Source organism: Gymnoscopelus microlampas, assembly GCF_963454915.1.
Source record: "Gymnoscopelus microlampas genome assembly, chromosome: 23".
In the NCBI taxonomy this organism is placed as follows: domain Eukaryota; kingdom Metazoa; phylum Chordata; class Actinopteri; order Myctophiformes; family Myctophidae; genus Gymnoscopelus; species Gymnoscopelus microlampas.
The window spans coordinates 13,883,238-13,895,924 of record NC_139960.1 but is presented as its reverse complement, the minus strand read 5'-3'; the positions used below and the strand labels follow the sequence as shown (position 1 = coordinate 13,895,924).

The 12,687-nt window shown below is 40.2% G+C and overlaps 1 protein-coding gene across 1 annotated transcript in view; it reads left to right on the top strand.

The window, feature by feature from the left end:
• Positions 1 to 8,777: 8,777 nt before the first annotated feature.
• The window catches only part of ifng1 (interferon gamma 1), a 4,610-nt gene continuing 700 nt past the window's right edge, over positions 8,778 to 12,687 (top strand). Inside the window, exons 1-3 of the mRNA XM_084049690.1 lie at positions 8,778 to 8,913; positions 11,386 to 11,460; positions 11,609 to 11,833. Coding sequence (XP_083905816.1) covers positions 8,794 to 8,913; positions 11,386 to 11,460; positions 11,609 to 11,833 — 420 coding nt within the window. The 5' untranslated portion in view covers positions 8,778 to 8,793. The remainder of the gene's footprint in view (positions 8,914 to 11,385; positions 11,461 to 11,608; positions 11,834 to 12,687) is intronic.

Here is a 12,687-nt window from a genome sequence, read left to right as displayed (position 1 = left end):
GCACTTTTTCTAGTTTTTAATCAGGTGACCTGTCAGGTGGTCTAGTAGGTATTTGTGTGTCTCTGTGGGTTTCTTTGTCTGAGGAACAGTGTTGCAATGCTGAATTGGAAAGTGGTTGCAGTCTATTTTAATGACGTGACGCGCACGTCGCTTAACACCTACACTACAGGTCACACTATGGACAATTGATATGGATCTAGGCTCATTCCTATGTTAATCCACCTGGTGTGAGTCGGGAGCCTTTGTAAACTTTGTCGAGGTGTGAATTTAAAGTCGTTTTAAATCTATGCGTGTGCCTGCACGTGCTCCTGGTCAAATGGGTTCCTGCACGGCGTGCAAGGCCGTCCCACGAGCAATGGAACCCTGCTGAGGAACAACCTTTTTGGTGGTATTAGAATAAATGTTCATGGCAGCCTTATCCAGTGTGTGGACATTCTGTGCCGCAACTGGACTGAAAATACCGTATCAATTATTTTCTTAGCATTACATAATTGTATGTATTACTTTTTCAATGAATTGAATAACTGAGAAGCATGTTTAAAAAATAAATAAATATGTGTCTCGAATCGACTAACCAATTAAAGGAGCACTTCATCCATTTTCAACCTTATCTTCATGTACATGTAAGTCATTTGTCCTCACTACTGTTGAGTATAAGATGGCACAATTTCCATCTACCTACTATGGGTCTCATTGGAGGCATATGGAGATGAAATGACATCATCAATGGGGATTCCAAACGAATAGAACTACACCTTCTCTTCCTGGAAAAGCATCATGCTGAAATAGAAGCCATTGTTCTTGAATTAATAACATATAAACAACATATAAAAATGGCTGTGCTTTGCATTATGTTTGCATAATGTTTTAAAAATGTTTTTATGTGAAGCACGGTCAGCTTGGCTAGTAGGGCCTATGAAATGTGCATACAAACAATACTGAATAAACTTCAGGGTTTTTCCTGGCTCAGAATGGGCCGTTGTGACTGCACAACAGTAAAGGCAATGAGTCTGTGAAATCTATGCATATGACGGTCATTGTCACAACGTCACATGACTCATGAGAGCATTTGTGGCTTATTAGGTGGGAAAAAGGTAATAAACAATGATATTTGTAGCATTATATTTTTTTGCCCCCTACAGGTGGAAGGGAACTTGCTTTTGGCTCTGCGTTGTTTAGAGCAGTGGTTCTCAAACTTTTTCATGTCAAGGACCCCAAAATTGACACTTATTAGCCCGCGGACCCCCATTTGAAAAGATATGCCTCAGGGACCCCCATAAGAGAAGATTTTTACGTCACGGTGATTCTCAACCATTTTAATTTCAAGGACCCCCATTTTGACATGCATTAGGCTACGGACCCCCATTGAATGACATTTCTATCTCTGGGACCCCAATAATAATTTAACTCTGAGAGTGTACAAATGGAACCAAATGGACCTAACGGGTCCATTTGGTTCCATTTGTACACTCTCAGAGTTACAGACCCATAAGGGTCCATTTGGTTCCTTACTAACCATCATTTAGCTGGGGACCCCCTGGAACTCCCTCAAGGACCCCTGGGGGTCCCCGGACCCCACTTTGAGAACCAAGGGTTTAGAGGTCCCTGATTGCATGTACAAAATTTGGGGCAGATCGGATGCTGTGTTCTTGTGGCAGTGGTGGCCTAGTGGTTAGAGGGGCGGCCTTGATACCGGAAGGTCCCTAGTTCGATTCCCCAATTCATCACATCAATCATGAATCACCGCTGAATAGCCCTTGAGCAAGGCTTCCATGCAGGGTCCGGCTGGAAACAAGCTTCGTGCTTAGTCCGACACCCTGGGTAAACAACAAACTTTGCTTTATGATGTCTGCCTTTTTTTTACCAAACGGGGCCCTCCCTCAAACTGTTGTGACATGTGAGCTTTCTCAGTTCCAGCCCCCTCCCTTTGGTGCTCACTCCCACCCATTGGTGTACGTCAACTAAGTACATTTACTGAAATTTTGAGGAATGTTTACTTTACTGGAGTATTTCCCATTTTCAATACTTTTACTCCACTACACCTCAGAGGCAAATATTGTACTTTTACTCCACTACAATTATTTGACAGCTTTAGTTACTTTACAGATTTCTATAAATAATGCATCACATGGATGCACCTGGGATGTATCATCAGTGTTGTAGCCTGGGGTCGAAGGGTGTTTCGGGTCTCGTAACATACACCCTCGCCCAGGTGACCCAGCCGGGGTTGATCAAGCCCCAACTTACTGTACATCCCAGGTAGCTACCCACGGCCACGGTCAGTCCTATAGGGAAAGACAGGGCCCCTCAGTCCGCTTCTCCGGAAGTACTCTGCCTGAACACGGGGAGGCTCTGGCACGTGGAGGGACTAGGCTCTGTGGGTTGTCTCCTGGCCGGGCTCCTCCTTATTACAAAACATACATTAACCACTTCAGCCTTATATACATTTTGGACATTTGAAAATAGCCGATCTACAAGCTCACAATGTGTCGCATCGCGACACATTGTAAGCTTGTAGATCTGCTATTTTCAAAAGATGTTTATACATGTTGAACTTGTGAAATGGGATATTCTGCACAATGAGTACTTTTACTTTTGGTATTTTAAGTATATTTTGATGCCAATACTTTTGCACTTTTAAAATAAGTTTTGATTACCGGACTTTAACTCGTAACAGAGTATTTCTACACTGCAGTATTGATACTTTTACTTAAGTAAAACATTTGAGTACTTTTTCCACCACTGCCCACACCCTTGCCCTGTTCAAAGCCCTCCTTCAAAACCTACCTTTTCAGACTCGCTTTCCCCGCTCAATTCAAATCTCCCTTTCTACCTTTAAGTCTTAGTTTAATGTTTTCTTCCTTGCTAAATTTGTTTGCCTTTGAACTATTTCTCTCCTAATAAAGTTGTTTATTTTGTTTAGTTTTGTTGTAAAGCGACTTTGGGTACTAAGAAAAGCACATATAAATGTTATGTATTATTATCATATTCATCATATAATAGATCTGCTATTTTCGGAGAAGGGATTTGGGGTCAAGGGAAAAAAGGAGGGGTTCTAAATTTATTATAGACCCCCTGTGGGACCCCGGTAAACCCCGGTACTGTAGTGTTTAAAGGACGACTTCACCGCTTTTCAACCTATCTTCATATAATTGGTCCTCACTAATACTCATGATAAAATGTATCATGAAAAGCGGTGAAGTCGTCCTTTAAGTGGCTAAGGAGGAAGGCGGCTTTGTATACTATTAACCTCAAGTTAAGTTTCACTTCAGTTTTTCATGGCTTGGCTTTCAACATAAATAAAAGGCTTTTCTAAGTTCCGAAAGCGAAGCTGGTAGAGAAACAGCTCTGAAACCACAAGGCAGTGGAAAACATTTCCACAACTAGAGAGCTGCACTCAGTGGAGCCCACACATCTGTGCCAGGCCGGATGGCCTACCCATGCTGATGACGACAGTCTTCCCCCGAATAACGGAGTTCCATAGAGCTCCGGACTTGGGGCGCAACAGTTAACCCATTCAATTCAGGGTACGGCATCCCGTGTCATCTTAGATGTCTTTGGCTATTAAAAAATAGCAGATGTACAAGCTCATAGGGCGGCACCGAGTGCCACGCTATGAGCTTGTATTTCTGCTAATTCTTTTGTTATCGTGATTTTTTTTTAAAGCGAACATTTGTAAAATATTTTGGTCCAGGGACCCCCCAGAAGCAAAGATTTGAGTTTGCAACACAAAAAAAAAATCATGATTTTTCAAAAATAGCAGATCTACAAGTTAAATAACAAAATAAATCTAAAATGACACAGATGCCTTCCCGGTCTTAATGAGTTAATCAAATGAATAGATTCTGAAAATAATAATAATCTATAATCGATTTTAATTAATAAATAATACATTTTGGGATGAACATTTAAAATGTTGCTTTTTCTCCAGGGAGAAAGAACGAGAGAGAGAGCAAGAGAGAGGGGTGGAAGAGAGACAGAGAGAGAGAGCGAGAGGAGGGGGGACAGAGAGCGAGAGATAGAGAGAGATAGAGAGAGGAAGAGAGATAGAGAGAGGGTGGGTGGGTGGGTGAGAGAGAGGAAATGACTAGCGTCCCGCCTACAGACCATTCTCCGACCAATCATGCAGAGGGGCTCCCCAAAAACCATCATACGGTGTTACCCCCCCCTCGCCGCAATGTTGTCATCAGCTGGAGAGACACCGCAGGAGAGCAATGGAAACCTCCTCCATGGAGTAGGAACGTGCAACACTATGTCGCTGTCTGCTGGAAAGCTGTCCCTTTTTAGTGGTGCCAACCACTCCTACTGTATATCTGACTTTGTCTGTGTGTCCGTGTGTATGTCCGTATGTCCAATAAACAAACATTGATGACAACATCAATACGGGGCTCATCAAAGGCACCACTCTCTTCACACAGGGTGTGATTTTTCTATTGTTATTTACATTTATTTTGAAAATAGTAAAAACAGCAGATCTACAAGCTCACAACGCGCCACATCGCAATGTGTTGTGAGCTTGTAGATCGCCTATTTTCGCCACTTTTGTAAGACACTCTTGTATGAGGAAGTAGACAGAAACATGACGTATGGAAATATGGAGATGCAAGGTTTCTACCTGACAGCAACGACTTTCAACTTGGCCTCCCTATTTTGGGAATGTCATTATAGGCAGGAAAGAGATGATTAAAAAGTAGGGCCGGGACTTTAGCGCGTCAATTTCGATCAATTAGCATGATGTGGCGATTTTTATTAATTATTAATTAAACTACTATAAAACAACAGTAACAACAACACACTCTACCAGCCTCGAGTGGTGGAAAATAGCAGATCTACAAGCTCACAATATCTTGCGCTTGTAGATCCGCTATTTTCACATGGTTACTACATGTTTTATAATAATAATCGAAATCTACAAAGTAACTAAAGTTTTCAAATAATTGTAGTGGAGTAAAAGTACAATATTTGCCCCTGAGATGTAGTGGAGTTACTGGAGTAGAAGTAAAAGTATTAGAAATTGGAAATACTTGAGAGTCAAGTGCAAATACCTCAAAATTGTACTTAAGTACAGTTCTTGAGTACATGTACTTAAAGACGTATGCCAAAAAAAAAAATAGCTTTTCACTGTTCTTAGGTCAAATATTGATATGTGATTAAAATGTGATTACTTGCGATTAATTAATTACAAAGCCTCTAATTAATTAGATTATTTTTTTTAATCGAGTCCCAGCCCTATTAAAAACCTGTAAAAGATTTCAACATTATCTATCTAGTGTGAGCTTGTAGACCGGCTATTTTTGCTATTCTTCGTAAAACAAAGTACTGTATATAGGGCTTAAGTCGTTAAACATTAAATGATATACTGTGGTATGGTATTGTATTGTTATGATTGTATTGCAGTTCTAGTTCTAACCTTGCACTGTAATTATTCAACTTTATTGCAGGTAAATATCATAAGGCAGTTGTTAAACATTATTAATTTGTCCTTTAGCCAGCTTGTCCTGAGGACTCTATATTAAATACTGCTCACTGCGTGCGTGTGTGCGTGCGTGCATGCAAGCATACGTGTGTGTGTGTGTGTGTGTGTGTGTGTGTGTGTGTGTGTGTGTGTGTGTGTGTGTGTGTGTGTGTGTGTGTGTGTGTGCGTGCGTGCGTGCGTGCGTGCGTGCGTGCGTGCGTGCGTGCGTGCGTGCGTGGCGTGCGTGCGTGCGTGTGCGTGAGAGAGAGACACAGATAGTGAGACTCAATGGTTTCTGTCTCTTCTTAACTTCTCTAATCTTCTCTCATGATTCTATATTGTAGAACCTGCAACTCTACAGTCTGCTGATGAACAGAGAACAGATGAACAGAGGGGGTTCGGTCAAACAGCCCTTTGCCCTTTTGTTTGTTAGTTAAGAAAAAAATGTATCTCAACATAAAGTTTCAATTCCTGAAAAGCAACTTAAGGGTTTCTCTGGTAAACACGCAGGAAGCACGTTTAAAATAAACAGCTCTGCCCGTGTGTGTGTGTGTGTGTGTGTGTGTGTGTGTGTGTGTGTGTGTGTGTGTGTGTGTGTGTGTGTGTGTGTGTGTGTGTGTGTGTGTGTGTGTGTGTGTGCAGCGTGCGTGCATGCAGGGGATATCCGTGGTGAAACACCTCTACCATGCATAACATGCATGCCAATTTCCAGGGTACGTCTGCATGTCTGTCTAAATTTAACCATTTGCAACTCTGACAAATGTTCAAATGTTTACATTAGATTTGAGCTATAACCATTATTTTACACTTTGGCTATTCAAAAATAGCAGATCTACAAGCTCATAGCGCTACGAGCTTGTAGATCTGCTATTTTTGAAAAATCTTGAACATTAAGTGCAAATCTTTGCTTCTGGGGGGTCCCTGGAACAACAGGGGTGTCCGCGGCCGAATACATATAACTTTGTGGGTCCTTGACATGAAAAAGTTTGAGAACCTTTTCGGGCCAAGGACCCCTTAGCTGAGAGAGAGATGAAGCAGGGACCCCCTCTATATTGTATACAATTGTGTTTCAGATTAACCTTTTTATTTGACTTGGTCAGCTCTTTTTTTCCTCTACACCTATACCCCTTTACCAAAAAATGGCTAAAGTTTTTAACTAACATTTTTGCTTTTGGAGGTCAATGGAACTAAATATTTGACACATTTTCGATTATAATATAAAACAATATATATTATTTAAAGATTTGCACACATTTTCACGATTTAAAAAAAAATAGCAGATCTACAAGCTCATAGCACGGCACTCGCGGAGTTACAGACCTGTAGTAGGGTCCATTTGGACAATCATTTAGCTGGAGACCCCCTCGAGGACCCCCGGGGTCCCCGGACCCCACTTTGAGAACCACTGCTATTTTGTAAATTTGACTGGACACTATGTTAGTGAACATTTATTGAATGGGTTGTGGTCCGAAGGGAACCAACGTGGTCCTTCGCGAACAGCGGAGGAGCTGGGGATCCAACTGGGAACATTCCCATTTCAAGAGGGCAAAAGTATCAATACTGCAATGTAGAAATACTCTTGTTACAGGTAAATGTCAGAAAAATCTTTTGAAAATAGCAGATCTACAAGCTCACAATGCGTCGCATCACGACGCATTGTGAGCTTGTAGATCGGCTATTTTCAAATGGCTGAAATGTATATAGGGCTGAAGTGGGTAATATATGTTTTGTAATAATCAAAATCCACAAAGTAACTAAAGTTTTCAAATAATCGTAGTCGAGTAAAAGTACAATATTTGGATCTGAGATGTAGGCGAGTAGAAGTAAAAGTATTGAGGATTGGAATTACTCAAGTAAAGTGCAAAAACCTCAAAATTGTAATAAGTACAGTACTTAAATAAACGTACTTGGTTACTTTCCACCACTGCATAATATACTACATAATTCTACTGTTGTTCACAGAGTATACCAGAGTATACCAGATAATTATACTGTTGTGTACAAAGTGAGGCGGCATTGACTCAGGGGGTAGAGCGACTAGCAGATCTACATCGACACGTTGTGAGCTTGTAGATTGGCTTTTTGAACTATTTGAAAATGTTTTTCAAAATAGTAAAAAATGGCAAAGAAGTTTAGGGATAATGGGTAAGGCGGCTCCCAGAATAGGGCCGTAAATGTCTTGGCTGGGGGACACTTTGACACATGGACTGGGACAAACTGGTGACCTTCAGATGGTCTCTCTAGCCACTATGCCCAATCCCCGTCAAAGTTGCACGAACAATAGAAGTATAACAGAGACAGTAAACGGTCAATCTTAACCCATCAAAACCGGGAACGCATCTGTGTAACCGCTTAAACCATTATTTTATACTTTGGCTATTTTAGAAACATTTTGAAAATATGTGCAAATCTTTGAATATATATATATTTTTAAAGCAAATATTTGTAACTCAAATCTTTGCTTCTGAGGGGGGGGGGGGTCCCTGGAACAACAGGGGGGTCCGCGGCCAAATACATATAACTTTGTGGGTCCTTGACATGAAAAAGTTTGAGAACCACTGATATAGAAACATACGTTTTTTTCAGAAAACTGTTGTAGAATCCGTACCTCAGGCCTTAATGGGTTAATGACGACAAAAATTAAGCAAAAAAAAAAGCCTGCTTGTCAATTCAATAATTCATAATTTAATTCAGGGTGCGTGTAATTGGCATGATAGTATACTTGTATTGCCAAAATGACAGTGATAGAAGATTACAATAAGTATTGCAAATACTGAATGATCATTAGATTCATAGTATTGTAGAAAAATGAAAACTGCCCGTCTCCCTGTCTGTCCATCTACAGCAGGATGGCAGTGAACTAGAAACCAGGCAGGGAATTTCTCTTGTGGAAGTTTCTGGTTGGTAAAAGTGGCATCACCATCATCAAATGACATCACAACTCTCTCTAAAGTGTGTAAAGTTGTGATGATTTACGGTGAAAGTAACTATTCCAGCTAAATGAGTGAATGAAAGTATACTAGTTGAAGTGCGTGCGTGCGTTATAGCGTGTGGGCGTGTGGGTGTGTGTTTGTGGGACCCCTCACCAGTTCTGTGAACTTTGATGATTTAAAGGAAACTCAACAACCACAATTTTCACACCTAGAGATCTCTCTCTCTCTGTCTTTCGCTCTCTCTCTATATAAGCACTAGCTGTTCTGTCAGACAGAGCAAAGAGCTTCCTTTAGGAACAGTTAAAAGACAATACAGACAGAGTCGACTCTAACTGGACTTAAAGCAAACACCAGAGCCTGGGGATTTGAACCTGTGACAGATACACTACAGTACGGAGTATCGTGATGGCAGCAACGTATTGGGTTGTGATGCGGGTGGTGTGTGTGTGTTTGTGCCTGTCGGTCAGCATGGGCCACGAAACACACAAGATGAACAAAACTCTGAAAAGCCTCTTTTCACAATATGTAAGTATTATGAAGTTTATATCAATTTACTACTACTGCAACTACTACTATTACAACTACTATTGTGACTATTACTACTTCATCTTCTACTACGACTACTATTGATAGTACTATTGCTACAATACTTCCACTATTAATATCCCTACTTCTACTTCTACTACCGCTACTATTACTATTACTACTAGTATGAAAGTCTCTCTAACCACTAACCAAAGACTCACACATGAAGTGTTAAACTGTATCATTCCAAAGGACACTTTTTAACCACTCAGTGATGTTGTATGCATGCACTATCTACCAGTCAATGAAAACAATGTCACCGGCTGGACAGTTTAGCTTGCAGCTTATCCTTATCCTTATCCTTATCCTTAGCTGTGTGTGTCTTGTCAGTGCTGCAGTTGTTAGAATTTCAAGTTTTCATTCTAAAGTGAGAGTGTCTGTCATCTTGATATTATAGTGTCTCTGCCAACAACACTACTACTGCTACTACTTTAACAACAGTATTACACTGTGTGATAAGTTGAACACATTATTACTGCAGACACTGACTTCATGAACTGGATGATGGATATATCTGAGGGTCTACCCGTTATTTTTAATAACTATTTCTAGTATAGTATAGCATTAGCTTTAGTGGTATCAACAGTGGTAGTCGTACTGTAGTGGCAATGCTGTCTGTCTATTCAAGATGACATCACAGATTAGAGTCTACCTCTGGGTCCTGGATCTCCCCCCCCCCCTCTCATTTCTGTTTCATTTCTCTTTTTTCCCCCTCTCGATTATGTCACTCTCTTTCTGTTTGGCGCACACACACACACACACACACACACACACACACACACACACACACACACACACACACACACACACACACACACACACACACACACACACACACACACACACACACACACACACACACACACACACACACACACACACACACACACACGGTTTCCATTTACTACAATAAAGCAGAATGACGCTTTGATAGAGGTTTGGGTTGTGTAGTTATCTTGCCATGATGCAACTCCAAATATTGGCGAGATATATTCAGTAGATCAATTCGAAATTGATAATTGATAAACAATCGATATTCTTTTATACAGAAATAGTCTCCTCGTTGACTTACACTACCTTACACTCTTTAGCACAAAAACGAATGCAAACAAAGCAGATTCTGCCAATATGTAACCGGTCCGGCATAGCATTTCTTTTAACCCATTAAGACCCATCAAGAACGCATCCGTGTCATTTTAGATTTCTTTGGCTATTCAAAAATAGCAGATCTACTCACCGAATGCCGCCCTATGAGCTTGTAGATCTGCTATTTTTAAAAAATTGTGAAAAGTTTTGCAAATCTTTATTTTTTAAGCTTATTCTATAAGTAGAATAAGCAATTCTACTTATTCAGGAAGTAGAATTGTTTTAAATATATATATTTAACTAACAAACAAACAAACTAACTTACAAACTAACTAAATAAATACAGTACAATGCCATACTGGCTTTTGTGATGTTACTGTATACAGTCCTGTACTGGCATATACTGCTTTGTTTGCATTCGTTTATGTGCTAAGATAGTGACTTTGAGAGTGGTTTCACAATTTTACTGTACAAAGTCAATTATTGAATATTTCTGGAATATCGATTTTATGACAAACCTTAACCTTAACTTTTCTTTTAATGAATACAATGAAATGTTGTCCAATCTGTATGGTAGAGTATACATATAACCAATTTGTACAATTTGGGTGGTTGTATTTTGTCTCCCTGCTCTTCTATTGAGACATTTAGATCAGGGGTCTTCAACCTTTTCAGGCCAAGGACCCCCTAGCTGAGAGAGAGATGAAGCAGGGACCCCCTCTATATTGTATTATTTAGTTTCAGATTAAACTTTTTTTGTTTACTTGGTACTGCTCTTTTTTTCCCTCTACACCTATAGATCTTTGCCAAAAATAGCCAATCTACAAGATTGTAGATCTGCAATTTTTGGCTAAAGTTCTCCTCAGAAAAGGGATGCTAGGGTTCAAAGTGGTTAAGGTAAAAAAAATAAATCATAACACACAAAGATTTGGCGGACCCCCTGTAGTAACTCTGAGGACCCCCTAGGGGTCCCGGACCCCCTGTTGAAGACCCCTGATTTAGATCACGTCATAGGTCACATCTCACCTAGAGACACAGGATCTGACACAAATTTTGACCTGATGGTCAAGATTCAATTCATCCCCTGAGCAAGCAGGCTCAGGGGATGAATTGAATTAGCTCAATGGTTAAATAAAACGGTTCAAATCCGGGGGAAATAGAGGAAAGTTACATAGTGCTGCTTTAACGTGACTTTAACCCAAACCAAAACCATCACTTCTACTGTACATGCATAACATTAATACTGACCTTCATCAACTCTAATTCTAACCTTTAACATTAAACTCTAACCTAACTGTCATGTTTGTGTTTGTTTTTCCTTTGCAGAAGGTTTCAAACAAAATGAGAATGTCTGGAACTCCTGTGTTCTCTGTGGACCTCCTAAAAGACACACATAGAGAGGTACTATACACCCCCCCCCCTCTCTCACTCTCACACACACGCACACGCACACACACACACACACACACACACACACACACACACACACACACACACACACACACACACACACTAACACTTATATTTACAATTTCTCTCTCTCGCTCAGGTTGGTGAGAAAAAGGTCCTGATGGGAGGAGTTTTGAAGGTTTACGAGAAGCTGATTGGTCAGATGTTGGCCCAGAGTACCGGAGGCCAGAGTGGAGCCGGCTCGGGCCAGGAAGGAGCATCAGCCGAGGGACTGCGTTACGTGCTGGGGGAGGTCGAAGATCTGCTGGAGCATAAATACCCCACCGACTTAAATGAACAGCTACTGACTCTACAGAACATACAGGTACACACACACACACTAAGTAACTAAGTACATTTACTCAAGTACTATACTTAAGTGGAAAAAAATGGTATTTTTACTTACTGGAGTATTTCCAATTTTCAGTACTTTTACTTCTACTCCACTATACATGTACATCTCAGTGGATAATATTGTACTTTTACTCCATCCACCACAATCATTTGAAAACTTTAGTTAGTAGTTACTTTGTAGATTTTGATTAATATTACAAAACCTCTTCAGCCCTATATACATTTCGGCAATTAGAAAATAGTTGAGCTTGCGACGCATTGTGAGCTTGTAGATCTGCTATTTTCCAAAGATTTTAATGCATTTGAAACTTTCAGTACATTTTGATACTTTTGTACTTTTACTCAAGTACATTTCTAATTCCGGACTTTTACTTTGTAAGGGCACGGTCACACCGCACTTTTATTTTACCTCTGGGACCGTGGGACGGAATCTGCCAATGCTTTGTCAATGCAAATGCGTGGATTCGAGTGAAATATGCGCAAGACCATGAATCCAAGCATTGGCCGATTCCGCCGTGTGCGGTGTGTCCGTGCCCTAACAGACTGTTTCTACATTGCAGTATACTTTTACTCAGTGGTGGAAAGTAACTAAGTACATTTACCTAAGTACTGTACTTAAGTACAATTTTGAGGTATTTGTACTTTACTTGAGTATTTACAATTTCCAATACTTTTACTTCTACTCCACTACATCTCAGAGGCAAATATTGTACTTTTACTCCACTACATTTATTTGAAAACTTTAGTTACTAGTTACTTTTCAGATATAAATTGTGATATAATGAAACATACATTAACCACTTTAGCTCTATTTTATACATAGGC